At 44.0% G+C, this 26,299-nt stretch overlaps 1 protein-coding gene across 11 annotated transcripts in view; it reads left to right on the top strand.

The window, feature by feature from the left end:
- ESYT2 (extended synaptotagmin 2) overlaps nt 1-26,015 on the top strand; it is a 102,405-nt gene extending 76,390 nt beyond the window's left edge. For 3 of the 11 annotated variants that reach the window (XM_016958519.4, XM_063815906.1, XM_016958523.4), the window contains exons 14-23: nt 3,477-3,539; nt 6,587-6,661; nt 8,033-8,119; nt 13,377-13,526; nt 15,138-15,511; nt 17,910-18,008; nt 19,816-19,947; nt 21,401-21,506; nt 22,537-22,586; nt 22,756-26,015. In XM_016958519.4, coding sequence (XP_016814008.3) covers nt 3,477-3,539; nt 6,587-6,661; nt 8,033-8,119; nt 13,377-13,526; nt 15,138-15,511; nt 17,910-18,008; nt 19,816-19,947; nt 21,401-21,506; nt 22,537-22,586; nt 22,756-22,801 — 1,182 coding nt within the window. In that variant the 3' untranslated portion in view covers nt 22,802-26,015. Of the gene's footprint in view, nt 1-3,476; nt 3,540-6,586; nt 6,662-8,032; nt 8,120-13,376; nt 13,527-15,137; nt 17,055-17,909; nt 18,009-19,815; nt 19,948-21,400; nt 21,507-22,536; nt 22,587-22,755 lie in introns of all 11 variants that reach the window. The other 8 variants (XM_016958520.4, XM_063815907.1, XM_054655439.2 and 5 more) reach the window with 6 other exon arrangements.
- The last annotated feature ends 284 nt before the right edge of the window (nt 26,016-26,299 follow it).

The following is a 26,299-nucleotide window of genomic DNA, read 5'->3' as shown; positions in this document are numbered from 1 at the left end:
GTAGAGAGCCGTTTTCACCTGCTTCAGGGCCACAGGGGGCCACAGCGTCTTAGTCATTAGCCTAGAAAGTCAGACTTCATCCAATTGACAATGAGATTCTTATGGCCCAGTTGTCCGTTAGTAGAGCAGTGATAGCGCTTTGCATTTTTGTAGAGTTTTCATTTCTATTTCCAAAGGATTTCCCTATGCATTCTCAGTTTATTCTTATTTTTTAAAGTAGGGGGAGTGTAGGGGGCAAAACTTGAAGAGCAGATATTTTGTTTATTTATTTACTTAATTATTTTAAATTATATTTTTAAGTTATAGGGTACATGTGCACAACGTGCAGGTTTGTTACATAGGTATACATGTGCCATGTTGTTTGCTGCACACACCAACTCGTCATTTACCTTAGGTGTTTCTCCTAATGCTATCCCTCCCCTCTCCCCCTACCCCCTGACGGCCCCCAGTATGTGATGTTCCCCGCCCCGTGTCCAAGTGATCTCATTGGAAGAACAGGCATTTTGCCCTGTCTTACAGATGAGGAAAATCAAGACCCTGAGGGGTTAGGTGAGCTGTTCAGAGTCAACAGCGATAGTAAGTGGTAACCATAGTCTCTCTGGCTGTCTACTCATATATGTCTAAGGCCTTTTTAAAGTCAAAGTGAGGTCAGCAGTACCTGTTTTACTGCTTAAAAGTAACAGCAGCATATCCTGTTACTTTTAAGAAAATAATTTTTTGCTTCTGATGATTGTTAGCAGAAAATTTCATCATAGACTTGTGTAAATCTGACTAGATAGCTCCCCTGTGTAAACTGTTAGTTTATCTCCAATAGCTTTTCCAAGTTGCTTTTTCCCATTCTACAACTGCTTCCTTTTGCAGAAAGGAAGTGTCTCTGACCTCGTATCAGGAGCGTTACCAAAATCAGCTTTCCTGCAGCATTATCCAAGTTGCACACTGTACTTCCTTATTAGAACATATGCATCACCTAAGATGTTCCGTAAAACAAATGTGAACTTTTCCCCCACCCATTGGTTTTCAACATGAAGCCAGATCAGTGCTTCCGCAGTTTTCCCCAGAGGGCTGAGAGCCTTGCTGTCACTGGTGAAGGCTTTGACGGCTGCCAACCCAGTGCTCTCTTACTTCCTACCCACTCAAAAGCACCTTGAATTCCAGCTCCAGGAGTGCATTGCCACCAGCGATCCCCATCTGCAAACTTAGGACAATAGGAATTTTTCGTAGGCTGGAAACGACCTCTTCATAATGTGGATTCTTAGAACTTTGCCCTCCTTCTTTTGATGAAATTCTGGGCTTTAATTTCAGGCTTGAACAAGAAGGACTTTCTCTGACTCATGGTGGCCAGCTTTGACATCTTAAGCCTGATATGACAGCATACTTACTGAGCACTTTCCAGGAGCCAGGCAGGGGTCTCAGGGTGCTACTTGTTTAATCTCCAGACCCTCATTATCACTTTACAGATAAGGAAATTAAGACAACACCAAGAACCCAGATGACACAGACTAGAGATTCCCAGGCACAGCTTCAGTGCGTGGGAGAGCTGGAATTGGAACTCAGCGTGGGCCCAGAGTCGGGGTGCTTGGCGCCTCCTGTCCCCTCGACCCTAGTGCAAAGTGAATTTATTGTCACTTTATTAAGTTTATAGATTCATCAGTCTGTATGTGGAATTCATCTGAGATGAGTGGTATTTGCACTAATGCCTTAAACATAACAGGGCTAGCTGGATAATAGCCACCACTGTGGAGGCCCTTAGGCCTAATGATGCTAGGAGCTTTGTGCAAGTTATTTTGGCTGTCATTTAAAAAAAAAAAAAGGCCGGGCACAGTGGCTCATGCCTGTAATCCCAGCACTTTGGGAGGCTGAGGTGGGTGGATCACAAGGTCAAGAGATCAAGACCATCCTGGCCAACATGGTGAAACGCCATCTCTAGTAAAAAAAAAAGTACAAAAAATTAGCCGGGTGTGGTGGTGCATGCCTGTAGTCCCAGCTTTTTGGGAGGCTGAGGGAGGAGAATCGCTTGAACCCAGGAGGTGGAGGTTGCAGTGAGCCAAGATGGTGCCACTGCACTGCAGCCTGGTGACAGAGCAAGACTCCGTCTCAAAAATATAAATAATAAATAAATAAAAACAAAACAAAAAACACAGGTGGCTCCCACTGCTTCCTGATGGTGAGTAGCCCAAGGCTGCAAGATGAGTAACTCCAGAGGCCTCCCGATGGGGCACCTGCCTGAAGCACTTGCATGGTCTAGTCTATCTCATCCCCAGAGCCACACAGCTGTCCACTACCTTACACAGCTTCTCCTGCATCCCCTACCCACACACCGCAGCCTCTCTCCTTGTTTTACTTTACTTGATGCATGTTAGAATAATAAGTGTCTTTGGTACAGCCCATATCTATCCAAAAGTGAGCTTCAGGAAGGGTTTGTAGGATATCTGAAGAATGTCAGTCCTTCCGGGCAGCAGAGTTCCCATCCTCATTGTATATGAGCCCCTGGGAAGTGTGTGAAGGATGCCCTTGTCCAGGCTCCACCTAGAGACGGACGCAGTGGATCCAGGGACTTTTGAGAGCTCCACCGGCAGCTTTAGGGTCATGTGAATTCCTGCCTGGCCGCATGTTCCATCTTCTCTCGTGGCCCAGCCTGCCAGTCATGGAAGATTGAGAGGCTAGTTACTCATCTTTCTTCATTATAAAATCTTTTGCTTAGCAAAAAAAAAAAAAAAAAATTAAGCATTTAGTTCAGCTTGTCACAAGTTTGAAGTTAATTACAACTAAAATGATAAATTCTTTAATCTTGAATACTAGTTCTAGAAGGAGCTTGCAAAACAACTCAGTCTTGCCTTTTTGAGGGCAAGAAACTAATGAATTGGAAAAAAATCAATAAAAGTAAACATAAAACCCGTAATCATAGGACTATATTTAGAGCCCAAGAAGCTTCTGTGGGGATCCAGCCAGCCTGACTCCTACCCCGGAAAAGGACAGGGAGCAGAGAGGAGCAGCTCCTCTGCTGGGTGCTGGGTGGGAAGGTGCGTCTCAGCGGCGGTTCCAGGACCTGACCTGGCCTGAGAGGGACTTGGGCGGCTGTGGCCCATTCATTGTGCTTCAAATAAAACCTTTAATTATGATTGGTATTTTAGGAGTTTATTCAGCATAGAATAGTAAATAGAACCCTTTCCTAAAGTCCCACTCTTGTATTTGTGAAATCACAAGGGATCAAGAGGGTGGGGGTAGTAAAAGAATATTAATCATAGGGGATAAGGAGCTGTCTTTTGATATTCATAGATTAAAGGTTCATTCTAAGATGAAGTCTTGGGCATAAAGAATTTTATAGGTGGCATTTTGGTTGTTTGTGTAATTCTGGTGGTTTTGTTTAAAGATTTTTGTTTGTTTATTCCCATAAATTTTCATGTCTTTAACCTTACATAAACTTCATTGCATGTTTTATTAACCCTTGGCATATTCGTTTTCTTCTGACTTGAAAGAGTAACCCATTAGAATTTAACCCCGATGTCTTGAAGAAGACTGCAGTTCAGAGAGCTTTAAAGGTAAACTGTTTTCCCTTCAGGTCACAGAGTTAATGAAAACATATTGAAAGAGATGATACTTTGTCTCATAAGTTTATTGGCAAATTACCTCCCATATTTATATAGTAATTAATTGTCTAGTGGAAGAGACCCTACTTTTGTTATCCAATAATTAGTAGTTAGAACAATGAAAGTCAACTTTGAAGGTAAATTTTATAAAGTACTAGTATGATAAATTAGATTATTTTCCTGTTGGCTTTAGGCAACTCTCTCTAAGGTGATTTAAGTATCTATTTTAATTGGATTTGAATTTGTGAAAATTGTGATATAGACGTTCTACTTAAAATCTTAACTGATGTTTAAATCATGACTTAAGGGGTATGCCTTGTGAACTGTGAATATACATTTAAACATCACCTCTTCCAATATGTTGAGTTAGGGTCATCTCTGAGTCAACAACTTCATGGCTTCTGGTGCTGCTGGGTTTGGGTGATCTCTTGAGAAGCTTTCAATTTCATTAAATGAGGTCTATTGAAAACTAAGCTCCACTCCCTAAAATATGACGTCCACGTGTGTGCTCTGGCAAATTGTTAAGAAGTTTTCTTATGATTTAATGTTTTATTATTTTTTCTTTAATTTCTTTGAATATTTTAGGCTTAAATTTTAGGGAGAGGTGGGGAATTTTAAATGAAATTATTTAAAGAACATTCTATCTATTCTAAAGAAACAGGAACTGTTTTTAACCAGTCTCATCTGGAAAAAATGAGTTAGATTTCAAAAGTGCAGGAGACTGGCAGAGTCTGCTTTATATTGTGGTATTTGCGAACCCCCGCTTCGTCCTGCACCAAGGAGATAAGTCGTGGGTTACTAGGGGTTCCTCCTGTGGAGTACTAGTTAGCACAGTAGTTGAAACAACTGTGCCCTCCAGAACACTGAAAGGAATTACATCAACACTCTTCTTTGCTATCTGAGAACATAACGTTAAGGCTGAAGGCCCTGAAATCAGACTGTGTTTAAATTGCAACCCAACTGCTCAGCAAGCAGCGTGACCTCCAACAAGACACTTCGTCCACTCTGTTGTGTTATTTGTAGAATGGAAGGAGTAGTATCCTCTTCATGAAATTATCGAATACATTAAATAAAAGAATACGTATGAAAGTGCCCAGTGTAGCTAGGATAATATATATTATCATTGTTATGTTATTAAATTAGCTCACCTAGTTTCCAAAAATGCCCATTTTGTAAACATGCAAACTGAGGTTCAGACAGATGCAATATTTAGGTCTCAATAATCAAGGGATAAATAGAGCTGAGGTTTAAGTTCAAGACAATCTGACTTAACGCTTATATTTTTATTATACTTTGTCCCTTTGACTTGTGCTGATGGATTTTGAATATTGCATCATAGTAGAAAACTTAATGATTTAACCTTATTTCATAGGATTGAAAACATCATCCATTTTAAGATACATCATTATTTTATGAACCGCTAAGTTTTGACAGTGTTTATTTTATACTTAGAGAATTTTAGGATAAACAGTTTTATCATGTCACTGACAGGTATACCTAAACAGAAAATAGAAGCGGAATAAATTGGTTAGGGCAGTGACAACTCTCACTACTGCCAACCTCCCCCAAAAAGGTATATATTATCGATTTAAGATTCATTCTGTTTTCAGGGATGTTAGAAAATTGGGGGAAAAAAAGTATATGTTTTAAAATTGACAAGATGCAGTCAATCTCTAGGAACAGGTGACCACTTTTTCAGAGATGAAGTGTCTATATTAGTTAAGGAGCACCCTTGGTTTCTGTATCTAATAATAGAACTGACTTAGAAGTAGCAGTAGGTGATCTCCCTCTAAAGTCCGGGGGTTCTGGCCTGGGGGTCTGCCACGAGCCACCTGTGGCTCCAGCCCGAGGGGACACAGCCTCCTGTGGGGCCAGAACTTAGTTACTTGGCCGTGCCTGACTGCAAGGGAGGTTTGCCAACAAAATCTTTATTTACAGAGGACTTGTGCTCAGCTAAAACTTGGGAATTCTAATATTAAAGGAAAAAGGAGAAAATTAACTTAGGGGGAAAATTAGTATTCTCTTCCACAGTAATCTGTAGCCTTGGAAACTTTTTTTAACAGTACTTATTTCATTTTGCAGAATTCATTCACATCAGAAAGATGAACCAGAAAGTAGATTATTGCAGTAGGTTTGAGCTAATAATATTTCTTCCAATAATGATAGGATTTTAACACCTATTTCTGACATTGCTGTATTGTTGAGTCTTGACTCTAAAATTATTTAACTCAAAAACATTTTTGTGACCTTCTAATGAATTTCCACTAACACAGATATTTAACTGCATCTTCTTGTGGGGCTAAGTTATAAATAAACCTCATGTCACACGTATCTGCTGCTTTACTATTTTCTCCTATCAACTATCTGTGCTAGTGTATACTTCTTACCGTTTTTCCTAGTCCTGAATTTTTTCTTCATATTTATATCTGCTTAATTTAATATGATTCTAAACTGATGATTATTCTTCCAGTCAAAATTATTTAGCAGCTGGTAAGCAAGATTTGATATATGAAAGCTTAAAAATGCTCAAACAGAAGACGCTAAGTTGAGAACATAAAACCATGTATATGACACTCTGTACTATTTTTATTCCCACCAGAGAAATATTCTGAATTTTATGTTCTTTTACATTTGTCTTTTAATGATTTTTGGTTTTCATTAATTGCACTTTATTCATTTTCGTTATCCTTGTAAATAAAAGAACTTTCGAAAAGTGTGATTAACATTAAGAATTTTTAGAAGATTCAGTTTTCCAAAGTAGTTAGCTTTAAAAATACCAGACTCTAAGCTTTAAAATTTGTGTGCAAATGAAAGTTTTGTAGTTATGGTTTGGGGTGTGTGTAGCTTATGTTTTCCCATTAAATTGTTCCCAGATATTCCCTTAAATATCAGAGATAAATAAAAATGACTATTAATATAAGCCAGTAATTTCATTTTTAGTTAAGACCCATTTAAAATGTGTTTATTTATTTTGTCTGTTTTCTGTTTGTTTTGGGTAGTCAGGGAAGAAAATAAGCAGCAACCCAAATCCTGTTGTCCAGATGTCAGTTGGGCACAAGGCCCAGGAGAGCAAGGTAAGGCGCTCGCCCTGGACTCAGCCTTGGTGCCTGTCGTGCGGGCGCTGTCCGTGTTACCGTCTCACCTGGGGATGCCGGGTTGCAAATGCATTCAGTTGTGTGATAGCGTGGGCATCAAGACCAGGGCTTTTCAGATCTATTTTTTCTTAAATCAGTCATTTGATATAGATAACCAGCTACTTGAAATACCAAGAAATATACTGTTCATTTTTTAAAATGACTTCAGTGGCTAGGTGTGGTGGCTCCTACCTGTAATCCCCACAATTTGGGAGGCCGAGGCGGGGAGATCCCTTGAGGTCAGGAGTTCGAGACCAGCCTGGCCAATATGGTGAAACCTCATCTCTACTAAAAATACAAAACTTAGTCGGGCATGGTGCCGGGTGCGGTGCCGGGTGCCTGTAATCCCAGCTACTCGGGAGGCTGAGGCAGGAGAGTCACTTGAACCCGGGAGGCAGAGGTTGCAGTGAGCCGAGATTGCACTACTGCACTTCAGCCTGGGCGACAGAGCAAGACTCTGTCTCAAAAAATAAAACAAAAATAACATTAGAAAGTAATAGATGAATATGTTTTTGCTTGATTTTATGAGTAGACACATGGGAACAATTCCTAAGTTTGTCTTGAGCACTCTATAAATATTGTTTAAAAGGAAACCAACAGTGCTTAAAATTCAACCAATACAGTTAGAATTACGACTTGAAAAGAGGGTATTGCTATTACATATTGCTGTAATATGTTCTGCTTTCCTTACAGGAGAAAAAAAATTAGCTGGGCGTGGTGGCACGTGCCTGTAATCCCAGCTACTTGGGAGGCTGCAGCAGGGGAATTGCTTGAACCCGGAAGGTGGAGGTTGCAGTGAGCTGAGATTGCGCCACTGCACTCCAGCCTGGCGACAGAGCAAGACTCTGTCCCCCCTACCAAAAAAAATAAATAAATAAATAAAAATAAGAAAGAAATTGCCCAAAGTTAAAGGTCGTCACTCACTGAATTGTGAACAGTTTAAGAGACGTGCCCAAGTGCTCACCCTCCTCAGTTCGGAGGAGCTATTATGTTGGTGCAAAAGTCATTACAGAACCGAGGCCAGGCCACGCACACGACGCCTTTGTCTGTGGGCGCACAGGTTGGGGCCTCATGACACACTCTAAAGGCTTTAGACCGTCTCGTTATCTTTTCAACACATCAACAATCAATACGTAATAGTGCATACCTGCAAATACATGTCTTGGAATTTAATTAAGGTCAACCTAAGCTTCTAGTTTTTTGTTTTATTTATTTTCTTTTTATTTTTCATTCTAAGCTTCTAAACACATAAAATGAGTAGCCCTTTTCCACAGAAAATATCAGAGCTAATAATTTGGATATTTCTTCCAGATTCGATACAAAACCAATGAACCTGTGTGGGAGGAAAACTTCACTTTCTTCATTCACAATCCCAAGCGCCAGGACCTTGAAGTTGAGGTATTTTATTTGCATTTTTTAACCAATTTATTGAAATGTAATTGACTTTTTAAAGTATACAATTTGCTGAGTTGTGACCCGTGTATACACCTGGGGATCCATCGCCAGAATCAGGACAATTGGTAGATCTCTCTGTAGCCCAGACCTCCCCCAGCCCCAGGCAAACACAGACCTGCCTTTGGTCGCTGTAGATTACTGTTCACATTTTCCAGGATTTTATACAAATAGAATTATGCGGTATGTACTCTAGTTGTCTGTATTCTCTGGTGATAATTATTCTGAGGTTTACCTGTGTTGTTGCAGATACCCACGGTTTGTCTTTTTTTATTGTTGAGTAGTAGTTATGGATATACCACAATTTGCTCATCCATTTACCTGTGAGTAAGACATTGATAAAAGGTTGGGTTCTTTCCGGTTTAGACCTGTTACATATAAATCTGCTGTGAATATCACATACAAGACTGTGTGTACATACGCCTTCATTCTGTTGGGTAAAATGCCCAGGAGCAGGTTGCCAGGTTCATGTTTAGCTTCTTAATAAACTGCCAAATTGTTTTCCAAAGAGATTGTGCCACGTCACATTCCCACCGAAGTGCATGTGAGTCGAGCGGGCCCCACATCTCGCCAGTGCTGTGGTGTTAGTGGGTAGATAGGAGTATTTCCAGGTGGTTTCAGCGTCATTACTAATGACGTTGAGCACCTTTTTATGCTTTTCTACAGTCTGTGTATCTTCTGTGGTGAAATGTCTATTCAGTTTTTTTGCCTGTCTTTTTTATTAGGTTATTTGTCTTCTTAATACTGAGTTTGTAAGACGTTTGGGGTTTTTTTTTTTTTAATGTTTCATTCTTTTTGAGGTGAAGTCTCACTCTGTCACGGAGGCTAGAGTGCAGTGGTGCAATCTCAGTCACTGCAGCCTCCACCTCCTGGGTTCAAGTGATTCTCTTGCCTCAGCCTCCTGAGAGCTGGGATTACAGGTGCGCGCCACCACACCTGGCTGATTTCTTGTATTTTTAGTGGAGACGGGGTTTCACCATGTTGGCCAGGCTGGCCTTGAACTCCTGACCTCAGGTGATCCGCCCACTGTGGCCTCCCAATGTGCTGGGATTACAGGCGTGAGCCACCGCACCCCGCCTCTTTGTTTTTGAGAACAGAGTTTCACTCTGTTACCCAGGCTGGAGTGCAGTGGCGTAATCACAGATCACTGCAGCCTCCACCTCCTGGGTTCAAGTGATTCTCTTGCCTCAGCCTCCGGAGCAGCTGGGACTACAGGCAGACACCACCATGCCTGGCTAATTTTTTTATTTTTTGTAGGGTCTCACAGTGTTGCCCAGACTGGTCGCAGACTCCTGGGCTCAAGCAGCGATGTTCCCACTTCTGCTTCCCCAAGTGCTGGGATTACAGTTGTGAGCCACGGTGCCCAGCCTCTTTTTCTTAATATGGCTGTGTAGTTGTTCAGCATTTGTGCAGTTGTTTAGTCTTTGTTGAAAAGATTATTATTTGCCCTAATTTATTAGCTTAGCAACTTTCCAGAAATTCAGTTGCCCATATGTATAGGTCTGTTTCTGGAATTCCTTCTGTTCCATTGTTCTATGTGTCTGTCTTTATGCCAGTATCACACTGTCTTTATTATTGGTGCTTTATTAATCTTTTTTTTTTTTTTTTCTTGAGGCAGGGTCTCACTTCGTCACTCATGCTGGGGTGCAGTGGTGCAGTCATGGCTCACTGCAGCCTTGACCTCTTAGGCTCAAGCAATCCTCCTGCCTCAGCCTCCCAAGTGGCTGGGACTAGAGGTGTACAACACCACACCCAGCTAATTTTTGTGTTTTGGGTATGTGTGTATGTGTGCCTCAGCCTCCCAAGTGGCTGGGACTACATGTGCATGCCACCATACCCAGCTAATTTTTGTGTTTTGGAGGGGCGTGTGTGTGTGTGTGTGTGTGTGTGTGTGTGTGTGTATGTATGTATGTAAAGATGCGGTTTCACCACATTGCCCAGGCTGGTCTCGAACTCCTGAGCTCAAGCCATCTACCCACCTTGGCCTCTCAAAGTGCTGGGATTACAGTCGTGAGCCATCATGCCTGGCCTGTCTTCTCTCTTCTTCTTCCTAATAAGTCTTACAAGATGTTTATTGATTTTATTTTCTTAAAGAACCAATTTTTTGTTTAATTGTCATTATTGCTTTTCTTTTACTATTTCATTGATTTCTATTATGATCATTATTATTTCAGTCCCACTTACTTTGGGTCTTTGCTTCTCTTTTTCTAGTTTCTTAAAGAAGAAGCTTGAGACATTTCTGTTTTTATAATGTAGGCATTTACTCCAATAAATTTCACTTTAAATTCTGTAGCTACATCTCACAAATTTTGACTTGTGGTTGATGTCTCCTTTTGATTATTATTATTTCCTTAATTTCCCTTTCAATTTTTTCCTTTGACCCGTGTATGGGTTATTTTGGTCTGTTATTTAGTTTCCATATGTTTGGGGATTTTTTTTTTAATCTTTCTATTATTGATTCCAATTTCATTCCATAGTGGTCAGAGTACATACTTTGTATGACATGAGCCCTTTTATGTTTGAGACCGGCTTTATGGCCCAGAGCACTGCCTGTCCTGGGACACACTCCACACGCACCTGTAGGCTGTGTGCCTTTCTGGTGTTGGCGAGTGTCTCATGAATGTCAGTAGGTCAGGGTGGTTGGTGGCATTGCCATTGCTCAGGCCCTCTGGGGCCTTACTAGTTCTCAGACTACTTCTTATATCAGGTATGAAGAGCATGGTGTTTAAATCTCTGAATTTATGTTTTTTCCTCAGCCTCTGTTTTTGCTTCTTGTATCTTGAACCTCTCTTGATAGGTGTGTGTGAACAGCCAGGCCTAGGAGACCTGGTCATGCCGCTTGCCCGGCCCTGTCTCATTAGATAGGTGAGTGTGAACAGCCGGGCCTAGGAGACCTGGTCATGCCGCTTGCCCGGCCCTGTCTCATTAGATAGGTGAGTGTGAACAGCCGGGCCTAGGAGACCTGGTCATGCCGCTTGCCCGACCCTGTCTCATTAGATAGGTGAGTGTGAACAGCCGGGCCTAGGAGACCTGGTCATGCCGCTTGCCCGGCCCTGTCTCATTAGATAGGTGAGTGTGAACAGCCGGGCCTAGGAGACCTGGTCATGCCGCTTGCCCGGCCCTGTCTCATTAGATAGGTGAGTGTGAACAGCCGGGCCTAGGAGACCTGGTCATGCCGCTTGCCCGACCCTGTCTCATTAGATAGGTGAGTGTGAACAGCCGGGCCTAGGAGACCTGGTCATGCCGCTTGCCCGGCCCTGTCTCATTAGATAGGTGAGTGTGAACAGCCGGGCCTAGGAGACCTGGTCATGCCGCTTGCCCGGCCCTGTCTCATTAGATAGGTGAGTGTGAACAGCCGGGCCTAGGAGACCTGGTCATGCCGCTTGCCCGGCCCTGTCTCATTAGATAGGTGAGTGTGAACAGCCGGGCCTAGGAGACCTGGTCATGCCGCTTGCCCGGCCCTGTCTCATTAGATAGGTGAGTGTGAACAGCCGGGCCTAGGAGACCTGGTCATGCCGCTTGCCCGGCCCTGTCTCATTAGATAGGTGAGTGTGAACAGCCGGGCCTAGGAGACCTGGTCATGCCGCTTGCCCGGCCCTGTCTCATTAGATAGGTGAGTGTGAACAGCCGGGCCTAGGAGACCTGGTCATGCCACTTGCCCGGCCCTGTCTCATTAGATAGGTGAGTGTGAACAGCCGGGCCTAGGAGACCTGGTCATGCCGCTTGCCCGGCCCTGTCTCATTATTCTGTGTTGGTTGTTTTATTAGGTTGGTGCAAAAGTAATTGGAGTTTTTGCCATTGAAACTGCAATTACTTTTGCCCCAGTCTGATACTTTTTTACATTCTGTTTTATACAAAAGGATTTGTGTTTTGTCTAGCTGGTTTTTCCTTCATAAAGTGCACTTCTATATTCTCAAAATAATCTATACTTCCTGGACCTTGGATTTTAAAAATAATTTTTAAAGTTCCACAAACATTGTCATAGTTATTTCATTTAAAACCGCTTTTGTGATTATAGTTTAGTTTAAAAAGAAATATGCAATCAAGCTTTTAGGTTTTCCTGAGTAGTTATGTGTTAATTTCTCTGACCATTTTTGTATAGCCTGAGAAACCTTCAGAGTTCTTACTCTATTTGATTAAATTATTTTATATTACAGCCATCTAACAGGAATAATTCCTGTTGCAGAGATAATGCGGAAGGTTATTATACAGGAAAAAGAGGCTGGGCATGGTGGCTCACACCTGTAATCGCAGTACTTTGGGAGGCTGAGATGAGAGGATCACTTGAGGCCAAGAGTTTGAGACCAGCCTGGGCAACATAGTGAGATCCACCTCTGTTTTTAAAAAAATTTTTAAATGCCTTGCTGTAAATTTTCTTTAATGTGGATTTTGAATGGAGAAGGCTTAAAAGGTACTTAGAAATGTATTGTCTCCATAAATGTCATGAGTGGAAACTGTATACATCATTATGAATGTGTATTGCCACCATTTTCCCAGGGGTTAAGACAGGTAGACTATTGCCTATTAACCCAGGGTTCTCCGAACCGATTGGTCATTATTGTCGTTACTGCTTTTCTCATTTGTCATTATTACATCATTTCTTTCTGTGCTCACTGTGATCTATAATGAGGAAATAGCAGATCTTTTGCTTGTTAACAGTGTTTTGTGTCTTTGTTAGGAGATTTCGTACCATGTTAATCATTATGGAAACACTACTTAAGAGAATATGGCTGAAATATGTTTGGGTTTTTAAAAATATCTTTCTTACAGACTAATATTGTCTGTGGACCTTTCTACATTTGTTTGTTTGTTTTTGAGACAGTTTTGTCACCCAGGCTGGAGTGCAGTGGCGCGATATCAGCTCACTGCAGCCGCCTCCTCCCGGGTTCAAGCGATTCTTATGCCTCAGCCTCTTGAGTGGCTGGGACTACGGGTGTGCGCCACCATGCCCAACTAATTTTTTGTATTTTTAGTAGAGATGAGGGTTCACCATGTTGGCCAGGCCGGTCTCGAACCCCTGGCCTCAGGTGATCTGAGCCTCCCAAAGTGCTGAAATTACAGGCGTGAGCCACCCCACCTGGCCCCTTTCTACATTTTCTAAGTTCCTATCTCTGAGGACAAAGGGTCAGGAGCTTAGAAAACGTAGAAAGGTTCTGCAGACATGATCCTAGTTATGCCAGTGTTTCCACCCTGTGTTTTGCAGGTCAGAGACGAGCAGCACCAGTGTTCCCTGGGGAACCTGAAGGTCCCCCTCAGCCAGCTGCTCACCAGTGAGGACATGACTGTGAGCCAGCGCTTCCAGCTCAGTAACTCGGGTCCAAACAGCACCATCAAGATGAAGATTGCCCTGCGGGTATCGTGTCGTCCTGCAGTGAACACCATAGGGGATGGGGAGGCGGGTGCTGGCAGGGATACTCATGGGCCCCGGGCATGAGGCCGGTGAAGAAAGCTCTGTGTCGGCTGCAGCTCTGGGCCGCAGGAGGGCGCCGGTGCAGGGAGGAGATATTGTTGCTGGGTGTCAGAGGGTTCCGGGGAGAAGACAAAGGCTGGGACTCAGCCATAGAACAGGCCACGTTTCCAGGTTGCCTGAGCAGGCCCACGGCTACTCACAGTGCTTTCCTGTGAACCCAGCAACCTTACCGTTATCCTTTGGCCCGGAAAGTGTTACTGTTGGTATCAACAAGGTTTTCTCCTAAGTCTAACTTTTCAAAGGTTGTTCAGAAGAGAGAATTTAATAAAACTCCACGAGACAGTAGAACTTACAGGAAAAAAATATTTTTCGTCCAAAATCACGATTCATTTGTAAATAGCTAAGGAAATATTGAAAGTAAAACTGGCAAACATATGGGGAAATACTAAAACTCATGAATCAAAGAAATGCAAATTAAAATGAAGAGCCAGCTTTTTAAGAAAATTACAAATGTCTTCTATTGAGGGGGCAATGGGAACAGCCTCCTTGCCCCCGGCAGAGACTGGAGGTGTCGCACACCTCTCCAGAGGGAGCTGCGGCAACCCTGAGCCACTCATCTGAAGGCTCCTTGGCCTTTCTTCTAGAAACCTGACTTTTGTTTTGGTGATACAAAGTGTGGGGAGACCAGGAACATAAAGATGTTCACCGCAGCGTAGAACCTTTAAGCTGTCACGTGAGTGGAGTGATTTACAAGGTGTAGACTCTGCTCAAGCCAGCCCAGGGACCAGCTCGTGTGCTCACACAACTGGGAGACCCCAGGCCCTGTGGGAACCCCCTGCTCCTGCACTCATGCCAGGTTGTTGGGGTCATCTTGCTGGATAGCAGGGGTTCTGGACTTTCTTCCTCCCTCTGGGGACGCCGGGTGGAAACCCCTTATGTAGAATACGGGCTTTGGTCTTGTGTCGAGGAAATGCGACTCTGGGCTCTTGACGTAAAAACATTGTTCCACAATTGTGTAGGAATACATGCAAACGGAAGAGACTAGAGGAATACGCAGAAGTGTTATGGGGGGCTCCTTGCCTGAGGCATGGCCTGGGGAGGATGGAGGAGCTTCTGCCCAGGTTGTGTGGCACCAGAGGGTCAGCTTCAGGGGGTGGCCTGCCCTTCCACACCAGGCTTATCACTGCCACCGCCCTGTTGCTGCCACCAGAGCCTGAAGACGCAGGCCTTGGTGATGCCCCAGCTACTTGGCAGGCTGAGGCGGGAGGATCTCTTGAGGCCAGGAGCTTGCGGTGTAGTGCGCGATGGTCACCCCTGTGGAGAGCTACAGCACTCCGGCCTGTGCAGCTTAACAGGTCCCCATCTCTAGGAAAAAACTGGTATTGGTATCACAGAAGTGATATTTTGGTTACCTAAACTTTCCTTTAAAAAAATTTTTTTTTTTGAGCTAAGTTTTAAAGAAATTTTTGCAGGTAAAGACATCCCAGGCTGTTCCAGTATTAGGATGTTACCAGTGTCTCCAAGTTTAATTTTTATGTTTATGTCCACCTCTAGGTGCTCCATCTCGAAAAGCGAGAAAGGCCTCCAGACCACCAACACTCAGCTCAAGTCAAACGTCCCTCTGTGTCCAAAGAGGGAAGGAAAACATCCATCAAATCTCATATGTCTGGGTCTCCAGGCCCTGGTGGCAGCAACACAGCTCCATCCACACCAGTCATTGGGGGCAGTGATAAGCCTGGTATGGAAGAAAAGGTCCAGCCCCCTGAGGCCGGCCCTCAGGGGCTGCACGACCTGGGCAGAAGCTCCTCCAGCCTCCTGGCCTCCCCAGGCCACATCTCAGTCAAGGAGCCGACCCCCAGCATCGCCTCGGACATCTCGCTGCCCATCGCCACCCAGGAGCTGCGGCAAAGGCTGAGGCAGCTGGAAAAGTAACTAAGTGCCACCATGTTGTTTCTCACCAGCAGAGCAAGCGCCCCCCACCCCACGCTGGGGGAGAGTCGTTTAACGCAGCAGAGCGTGAGGCCGGCATGCTTTGGGGAGGGAGGCCTAATCTTAGGTTAACTGAAAGCACTTCAGGTTGTGTTGCCGTTTTGCTCACTGCATCTCGGACTTTGGAAATAAAACCTGCCATTTTCTAGGATTTAGTCATTAAAGATTAGAACGTGATGGAGTAATAGGTTTCACAGTAGGAAAGACAGGAGGCAGTGCCGGGACGCTGCTGTGTGCCTGGGCCACTGCCAGGAAGACAGACGCAGAGCTGGCCCGCGGGCCTCGCTGCGGCCACCGGAGAAGCCCTGGCCTCCCCGTTGTGTGAGGACAGACCTGCCCTTTCACGTAGTCGGATCCCATCGCTGTTGCTCAGTCTCTTTTGTTTGTCTTCGGATGTCTCTGTTGACTCCTTATTTAAGCCCCATGACTCACAGGTGTGTGTTAAGGGTTTCTTTAGATATGGAGGAAAAAGTTGTCTGTAGTCATCACAAGCTTCAGATGTTAACCTTTTCCTCTTGGTGGAAGAAACAAAATTAACCTTTGAAATAGTTCTCCCTGTGTGGTGTTATAAGAGGTGTGTTGAGTAATAAGAAAATAGTAACAGAAACGGAGGCAAAGGTGCTTCTGAGCCGTTAGAAAAAGCACACGCAGACTGTGGAGCTTGCACAGCCGCCCTCCTCTGAGCCACACTCACTTTTTTCTTTCATGCTTTCTCATGTCCACTATTTTGGAAAGAAGAAAACATTCCTTCTGTCTTGCTCCAGAAGGAAATAGAATTTTAAACAAGGAAACACTTTTTCTCAGGAGCTCAATTTGGGAAGTAGAAATGATCTTAGGGGCCACTGAACGAACAAGACCAGTTGTCATTTTGGGGGTCTGTGTTCCATCCTTGAGCAGAGAGAAATGGAAGGAAGGGCGCTGCAGTCTCATCAGATGGGAAGAGAGCACGTGGCTTGCATGAGGCTTTGAGACGGGACTTGCAAATTCGGGTAGGACAGGCTAGAAACTGCTTAACAAGGACCACAGGGCTGATGCTTGTAATAAGGACACTGTGTGGTTTTAACCTTGGGTGCTCAATTGGTGAATCATAAGATCTGCACATTTAGAAAGGAGACTATTCCTTATAGGGTTGCAGCCTGCAGGCCGGCCAGCCTGACAGGCCCGGAAGCACCTCAGAGGAGGAAGGGTAGGGCAGGAGCTTTGTGCGGAGCATGCGTCCTCAGCAGGTTCCAGGAGGAGCTGTGAATGCCGCAGAGAGCCCAGCCTCTCTAGAACAGCCAGCAGCAGTCCGTGGTCAGGGTCTGCCATCAGGAGGAAGTTGTGAAATCAGCCTCTCGTCAGTCAAAGCTGCAGTTAGCGCCGGTGGAGCAGGGGTCAGTGAGTCAGCATCTGGATCAGGACAAGCTGGGATTTTGCTTTAACACTGCTGCTCTTGAGGCCAGTGCTTGTTTAGCTGCTGGAGAAAGAAACACCTGGCGGCAGGTAGAACCCAGTTTATTCTGTTAAGCGTTGGGTGTGAGGCTTACCCTTGCCTGGCATGGCCCCAGGTCTTCTTTGTAGCTTGGTATCTTACTGCCGCAAGGAATCTGTTCCTTCAGTCTTAACGATCTCTGCTGCAGCATTAATGCCAGTCGGTTGTTGCATCTGAACTGCGAAGAGGGGGGGTATAAATAACCTCCCATCCTGTTGTGGTCAGGAACTCAGTGTTTAAGGTTTCTCTGGGGTCCCCTGGGTCCACTCATGTGGGAGTGGGGTGGGGGCTTAGGATTTTATTTTTAGTTCTCAGGACCCTAACTAAAAAACTGTCAGTTGGCTGGACGCGATGGCTCACGCCTGTAATCCCAGCACTTTGGGAGGCCGAGGCAGGTGGATCACCTGAGGTCAGGAATTTGAGACCAGCCTGGCCAACATGGTGAAACCCCGTCTCTACTAAAAATACAAAAAATTAGCTGGGCGTGGTGGCGGGCGCCTGTAATCCCAGCTACTCAGGAGGCTGAGGCAGGAGAATCGCTTGAACCCAGGAGGCGGAGGTTACAGTGAGCCAAGATTGCGCCATTGCACTCCAGCCTAGGCAACAAGAGTGAAACTCCGTCTCAAAAAACAAAAACAAAAGAAATAATGTCAGTTTTGAATAATTAATTTATATTGAACTCTCAAGTAAAATATTCATCTGTTTGACTTGTACCCACAAGTTTCAAATTATGTTTAAGTTCATGGGTAATTTGACTTCTTTTTGTCTAAATGAATAGAAATTATCTTATTGTGTACAGTGGACCAGTGAATCACAACGTTCTCCAGTCTCAGGCAAGCTGGTGACTTTCTGCTCTTTTCCCACAGCGGGACGACCCTGGGACAGTCTCCACTGGGGCAGATCCAGCTGACCATCCGGCACAGCTCGCAGAGAAACAAGCTTATCGTGGTCGTGCATGCCTGCAGGTGGGGGCTGGGGTCCCACGCGCCCGCTGCTGTGCTGCTGAGTGCGGATGCTGGATAGGATGATGTAGACACCACCTTTAGGATTTCCAAACATCCATTTATGTTTCATTTAGAAAGGACAAAGCAATTAAACCTCTAGAGACGGTGCTCGTAAAGGGTGTCACCACTGCGTATGTCACATGACAACGTTTTGGTCACCGAAGTACAACGGTCCCCTAAGATCATACTGTATTTTTACTGTACCTTTTATGTGTTTAAATACACAAATATGGCTTGGCGTGGTGGCTCACGCCTGTAATCCCAGCACTTTGGGAGGCTGAGGTGGGCAGATCACCTGAGGTCTGGAGTTCGAGACCAGCCTGACCAAAATGGAGAAACCCTGTCTCTACTGAAAATACAAAATTAGCCAGGTGTGGTGGTGCATGCCTGTAATCCCAGCTACTAGGGAGGCTGATGCAGGAGAATCACTTGAACCCGGGAGGCAGAGGTTGCTGTGAGCCAAGATCGTGCCATTGCACTCCAGCCTGGGCAACAAGAGCGAAACTTTGTCTCAAAAAGAAAAAAAAAAAATACACAAATATGTCACAATTGCCTACAGTATTCAGCACAGTAGCATACTGTACAAATGTGTAGCCTAGAGCAGGAAGAGTGTGTGTGTGTGTGTATTTTTTTTTTTTTTTGGAGACAGTTTTACTTTGTCCCCCAGGCTGGAGTGCAGTGGCACAATCTCATCTTACTGCAACTTCCGCTTCCTGGGTTCAAGCAATTCTCCTGCCTCAGCCACCCGAGTAGGTGGGATTACAGGCGTGCACTACCTCGTCCGACTAACTTGTATTTTTAGTAGACACGGGGTTTCACCATGTTGGCCAGGCCTCCTGAGTAGCTGGGACTATAGGTGGAAGCCACCAGGCCTGGCTAATTTTTAATTTTTTTATGGAGACGCTGGTCTCTAATTCCTGGCCTCCCAAAGCACTGAGATGATAGACTTGAACCACCATGACTGGCCTAATCAGGAAAAATTTATTTTAACTTGTTTGTTATATTAATAAGTATAAAGTCAGGTGACTGTTGCATTAATTGCATTCGTTAACAATGATACTGTGGGCTTACGAACTATTTTCCTTTTATGCAATTTTCTCTGTCCTATTAGTGGTTTAAAATATGATATAAAAATTTGGTGCTTATAAATAGCTGTTGGAAACATAGGAAAATAAAATTAGCACCATTTAGAAAGATGATAAAACTGTAGAGTTCAGTACATCACTCTTGAGAAGTTCATATATTCTTGCCACTAAGATAATGATCGTGGGGGATACTGTTGTAGAGGAGTCTAGCAAAACAATCCCTCCTAGACTTTGTGGTCAGTCAGCAAGCGAAGAATGTGGGGGCCTGTGCAGCTGGGCACCTGACCGCGTTTGCTGCAAAGGAGCAGCCCCCGTCTGGAGGGGTAGGCACTGTGGGGTGGGGGCCTGGCTTTCTTGGCTGTGAGAGAGAAAATGGCAGAAGCATTATGGAAAGACAACCGTCACTCTGTTACAAGCAGAGACCAAGGACTTGGAACGTCCTCCAAACTCTGGGCTTGAGAAATGAAGGCCGAAGTCGCTGCTGAGAAAGCCACTAAGGAGTTTGGGAGATGCCACCAGGCAGCCGTCGGGGGAGGCAAAAGCGCCTCACGCATTCTGTTCCTTGTTGCTTCTCGGTTTGTAGATAAACATGAAATCAAAGCTTGATAAAGCACATCTGAATGTGCTGCTCATTCTCTTTTTCTCGGTCCTAATACCTCGTCTTCTCTGGTTTGTGTTGTAAGAAACCTCATTGCCTTCTCTGAAGACGGCTCTGACCCCTATGTCCGCATGTATTTATTACCAGACAAGAGGCGGTCAGGAAGGAGGAAAACACACGTGTCAAAGAAAACATTAAATCCAGTGTTTGATCAAAGGTACGGTATTTTATCCAGCTGAGGATAGACTGCCTGGTTGAAGTGACGGATTAAGAAGGCCCTAAATGGTGCCTTTGAGTGGCCAAAGCACATAAATCAGCTGTTGAGAAGTTCAATCAGAAACCAAATTTTAGCAAACATACTTCTCCAAACAAATAAGCATTTTGACCTTCATGTAGAAGCTCTAAATACAGTAAATTCAAGTTATAACCCTGTGGACATGGAGACTAGTGATTAAATAAAGATCAGGTTACTGATGGCCCTGAAGAACTCATTTTTGGGGGTTATATCTGTTGACACTTAACTATGTTATCAATTAAAACTGAGAATTTAAGGATACATATATTTTTAATTTTATTTTTAAATAACAGTAAGCCCCAAACATCTTAACGTATGACATATTGGAAAAACAACTGTATTTCTAAAAATAAAAAACATAATAATGAAAAGAATGGTATTATTGTTCAGCATTTTTGCTCATCTCTTTAGTGGTCTGGCTCAAGAGGGGCTGGAGCCTGCTTCTGTGGTCAGGGCGATTTGGTGACCTCCTAGGAGGGTCTCAGAGACACCCCCAGGGGTCATTGGCCCCCACTTTTAAAGAGCTGCTAATCTGTACCATTTTGGTATCTTAGGTGATTGTCCCCTAGTGCTTCAAAACCCACCCGTGTTTTGGGAGATGATAATAATACAATTGTATGGTGTCGCTATCTGCTAATTCAGTTTACGTTTCATCTTTAAACGTCCGCCTCATTCATTGTACTTTCATACAAGTAGCTTTATGTAAAACACCCATCAGAAACTGGCAGGCGTGCATCAGCCCCTGATGAGGTTGTGCGGGGTGCTCCTACCCATCCGAGGCATTTAAGCGTCTGGAGACTCCACGTGCCCGTCTGCGTTTCCAGCACGGTGGCCTGGGGCAGGCACCCGCAGCCCCGAGGAGAGACGCCCTGCAGGCGCTTTAGTGCAGCGTCTGGCTGAGCATCGGGAGTGCTTTGGAGGCCTTCTCCCTCCTGCGAAGCTGCAAGCACGTACTTTTTTTTATTGGAGATGGTGGGAATAGGGCCTGAAGACTAAACAAGACTGAGTGGAAAGCCTGAGTGAGTGGGCTGCTCTGGAATTGCTGTTTTGTCAACATTATCCCACATTTTAACCCCCTGGAAGAGTCAGACATGTTCAGAGACGCTCCTCACCCACCCGTGAGTGAGCCAGGGACCTTGGGACCCAGACATCTGTGGGATGCCAGAGCCTTCTCTTATGTGTGGGAAATGAAAAAAATGTTGGTTTTTGAGTCTTCCTGAAATGCCAGATTAAAACATTAGGTAGAAGAACTCAGTTTTATAATAAAAAACAAACATGACATTTGGAATGATCTCATGAGCAGAAATGCCATTTTTACTTATAAGAAAATACAGCAGAATGATGGATAAAGTAAGGCTCTTGTTTCCTGTTTCAGCTTTGATTTCAGTGTTTCGTTACCAGAGGTGCAGAGGAGAACGCTCGACGTTGCCGTGAAGAACAGTGGCGGCTTCCTCTCCAAAGACAAAGGGCTCCTTGGCAAAGTAAGTGCCAAACGAATCCTCAGTCAGTTCCTGCACTTTGTAAAATTGAACATTTACCTGCAGTGCAGTGTTTAGACCATGTCTGTGTAAGCGGAAAGGGTGAACTTACGAGGTCGATGCTTGTTTATAAATCATGGGCTATAAGACAGTCAAAACATCTGTGCTTTCTGAAGATATTTTAAGTTAAGTCTTCACATTTTTGTTCAAGTATCACATTGAAGGAAAATAATCTCTTACAATTCCATCTCCTCAACTGATGGCTCTGCTCTTTTTCTAAAATTCTTTGGCTTTATTTATGTGAATTTCTTCTACTCTTTGTCCGTATTTCACATTTCACTTTGGCATGTGGGTGTATGTTATTTAGGAATGAGAGTAGGTTCAGTTGGGGAGGAAGAGATTTGAGTCACGGGCATCATTTCGTCAGCTGTGCTGCCATGGAGGGCACGTGGGCCAACCCTCCTGTGAGTCATCTCCGCTGATATTCCGTCATAGCTGAATTTTAAGACTGCTGGATGCATGAAGGATTTCTTAGATGTATTCAGCGATATAGCTTACAGGTGCTCACGGGGGTAGAAAAGATTGAAAAAATAAGAGACTTCAGAAAAGGGAGAGTCCATATTCCTAGATGAAGACAGAAGATTAGAGAGATGAGAAGAAGTGGTAAAAGATCTAAAAGACATTGCCTTCGCCTACTTTATGTATTTGTTTATTTATTTAGAGACAGGGTCTGTAGAAGCACAGGCTGAAGTCCAGTGGCGCGATCATGGCTCACTGCAGCTTCAAATGCCTGGGCTCCAGCAATCGCTGTCTCAGCCTCCCGAGTTGCTGGGACCAAGGTGCGTGTCAGCACGCCCAGATAAATTTGTTTTACTTTTAATAGAGACAAGGTTTCACTATCTTGCCCAGGCTGGTCTCAAACTCTTGGGCTTAAGTGATCCTCCCATCTTGGCCTCCCAAAGTGCTGGGATTATAGACGGGAGCCAGTGCCCCCAGCCCAGCCTACTTTAACTGCTTTTTTAAAAACCCACAGGTATTGGTTGCTCTGGCATCTGAAGAACTTGCCAAAGGCTGGACCCAGTGGTGAGTGTCCCTGCTGCAGACAGAGAACCCCAGTGTGTAGCTAAAAACGCTTTCCCCGCCCGGTGGGTAGTGTCCCCCACAGACAGTGGTGGAACCCGACACGTATCTGATAGGCTTTTCCTACTTGGTCCTGTATCCGTCACCACCTTCCTGTCACTGTCTTTCTCAGGTATGACCTCACGGAAGACGGGACGAGGCCTCAAGCGATGTCATAGCCGCAGCAGGCAGGAGGGTCCTCTTCAGCGTAGCTCTGCACCTCTACCCGGAACACACCCTCTCACAGACGCACCAATGTTATTTTTATAATTTCATGGATTTAGTTATACATACCTTAATAGTTTTATAAAATTGTTGACATGTTAGGCACATTTGGCCAATATTATCATTGAATTTTCTGTGTTGGATTTCCTCTAGGATTTCGCCAGTTCCTACAATGTGCAGTAGGGCGGCGGTAGCTCTTGTGTCTGTGGACTCTGCTCAGCTGTGTCCGTAGGAGTCGGATGTGTCTGTGCTTTATTATGGCCTTGTTTATATATCACTGAGGTATACTATGCCATGTAAATAGACTATTTTTTATAATCTTTACATGCTGGTTTAAATTCAGAAGGAAATAGATCAAGGAAATATATATATTTTCTTCTAAAACTTATTAAATTCGTGTGACAAATAATCATTTTCATCTTTGCAGCAAAAAGTTCTCAGTGACCTATTTTGTGGTGTTTCTTTTTGAAAAGAAAAGCTGAAATATTATTAAATGTTAGTATGTTTCTGCCCATTATGAAAGATGAAATAAAGTATTCAAAATATTAACATTTTCATAAATACAAGGATGTATTATTGAGAAGTAAGTTGAAGGGCTTATAAGGAAAAATGTTTTATAACTGAGTAATATAAGATATTAAGAGAATTGTCATGGTTCATAAATCACATTGTGCTAATCTGAAATTTCTTACATAAAAATGAAATGTCTTATGTTTATTTTAATTGCTGTTGTAACTTACTCATGAAACAGTATACAGACACCTTGTACTTTTCCTCAACTGTAAGAGCAGACTTTCAATGTTAGCAATTAAGCTGTTGTCAAATAACCAGTCATGAGCTTTGTTAATTTTCAATGTTTTCCCAGCCTATAAAAAAAGGAAGGTACACGTTGTCCTTTTAAAGGTTGTGAGGTAGATTGGGGTGAGTAGACAGGATATTGCATTAAAAATTGAAAGCTCGATCTCATTATTGTCAGGAACCCCCAGTGTGACCTCACACATAGGATGTGGGACCTTTGAGCCGATGTGCACTGGCCACCACCAGGGTTGGGGGTGCCACAGCTGCGAGCCCGGCCCCTGCTGTTCTCAGCAGCCACTTCCCAGGCTGCCTCACTTTATGCCATGACTGACCTTAATATTGGGATATTGTTATGCAATTTTTATCCTGTTTAGACTGTTAAAAGCAGGTTTCTGTACTTAACAGTCCCCCAGACCTCCTGTGAGGTGAGGCTCTGTTGCAGTGTCATAGGCTGTGTGTGTCTGTAAAGAAAGAATGCACATATGTAGACGATTAAGTGTATATTATAAGCTATATGCTGAAAATGGCTTCCATAGCCATGAGAACATCTTAAAACTATGTATAAATATATTAAGGAAAGTATAGCTTTGTAATTTAAATTGGAGCTTTTAGCTTGTTTCATGGAACTATACAACTTGTGGGTAACTCACATGACCAAACAAACCAAAGTGCCTGTGACGGGGCGGGTGGCATCTACCCACCCTCCCTTCTAGCAGATTCTTATTTTGTTTGAATTTATAAACAAGGCTGGTGGCTGTCTACCCACCCTCCCTTCTAGCAGATTTTGATTTTGTTTCAATTTATAACTTACACTTTGAACCATGGGTTTACTTATAATGGAGTCTGTAGCTTCACAGCATATTTCATGTAATCATAAAGACCAGTATATTCTCTCCTGCTGAATGACATGCGACTGTAAAGCCTCTTTATAAACCATTTCCAATGTTAGTATATAGGATTATTTGGGAAGCGTATCAATACCTTTATAGACACATACGAACGTGTATGCACACAAAACATTTAACTATGGTATTTATGGAAGACAGGTAACAACATTAAATCTAGTTGCTTTCCCTCAGTATTAGATTTGTTGAGGGTTTTTTAAAAATCAGGTCTGTTGAAAGTCTTCTGTCATCATCTATAAAGCAGCAGCACTCATGGAAATTGTAGCATGCCAGTAATTTTTACCAACATCCCATACATCTGAGTTCTGCAGTCCAGTGTGTAATCCGCTCCATGTGTATTTTGCTTAATGGAATGCTTTATTTAAGCACTTAGGCAGAGTAGACACAATTAAAGGTACAAAGCCCAGAGGAAGTGGTAGAGCAGCACCGTGCCTGCCCTGAGGCAGTGGAGTCAGTAGCGCTGTCTCTAGGGCCTTGAGTGCCTGGAGGTTCTTGGCCTCCAGTAGCTGTCTCCATTCTCTTTTTAAAAAAGGGGGTGATTCTGAGGCACTGAAGTACCTCCCAGATGTGGAGGAGTGAAGCCACCATCGAGGCCACACTCAGCACTCCAGGATCCCAGCGATGTCAGACACTCTTGAGTTGTCAAAACGTTAATTCTCAGTTTTAAATAATCAGTTTATCTAAGAAAAGGGAATTTTAACTTTTCTACCTTGAGCCAAGCCAATGAAGGGAAAATTAATTAACTTAGTAAATTTGAAGTGCAGCTCTGTTAGCTCGTACATGTGGGTTCTTATCCTGATCCTGTGCCTTAAAGTAGGAAGGTGTTTCCAAGTTCAGATTAAAATAGAAGCAGCTGGCCGGGTGCGGTGGCTCACGCCTGTAATCCCAACACTTTGGGAGGCCGAGGCGGGCGGATAACTTGAGGTCAGGAGTTCAAGACCAGCCTGGCCAACATGGAGAAACCCCGTCTTTACTAAAAATACAAAAATTAGCCGGGCGTGGTGGTGGAGCGCACGCCTGTAGTCCCAGCCACTCGGGAGGCTGAGGCAGGAGGATCGCTTGAACCCAGGAGGCGGAGGTTGCAGTGAGCCAAGATCGCACCACTGCACTCCAGCCTGGGCAACAGAGTGAGACTCCGTCTCAAAAAATAAATAAAATAGAAGCAGCCTTGTAACTGTATTTACCATGATAATATATTCTGCACGGTAAGAATTCCTTTTACAGACATTCTTTATCAAGAGGTCGGCCCTTCTTTTTCAGGCACGTAAGCCAAATGCAGGCCTGTGTGTAGCTGTGTGTTTTTTCTGTGGTTGCCGCATTTATTCCACCTCCAGCTGGACCCCCCACTGCAAATAGAGAACAGCGGTGGGGGATGGGGGTTAAAAAGTAGAGAACGGCCTTTCTGTTCAACTAATTTCACGTGACAGTGCATGTATTTATTCAATAAAACCTTTATGTTAGCTCAGTCGTGATTTGTTTTTCTGTCTTTTGAAGGGAGGTGTTCAGTGTGCAGTCAGATCATTTGAAAGGAGACGTCGTGCACTGTTTCATTTGCTGTCTGCACTCGCGTTTTCCCAGCAGCTACGTCAGAGCAGCTGATATCCTTCCTGTTGTTCCCAGCTCAGTTTGACTCTCCTCTGCCCAGCACATTACACTCTGCATGTCGAAAACAGCTCTTCTAAAGGGTAATCATACGTAGAAAAAATAGACTTTAAATGTGTTTTTAACTAGGGCTCTGAGAAGTGCAGC

Source organism: Pan troglodytes, chromosome 6 (assembly GCF_028858775.2).
Source record: "Pan troglodytes isolate AG18354 chromosome 6, NHGRI_mPanTro3-v2.0_pri, whole genome shotgun sequence".
In the NCBI taxonomy this organism is placed as follows: domain Eukaryota; kingdom Metazoa; phylum Chordata; class Mammalia; order Primates; family Hominidae; genus Pan; species Pan troglodytes.
This window is presented reverse-complemented; position numbering and strand designations above follow the sequence as displayed.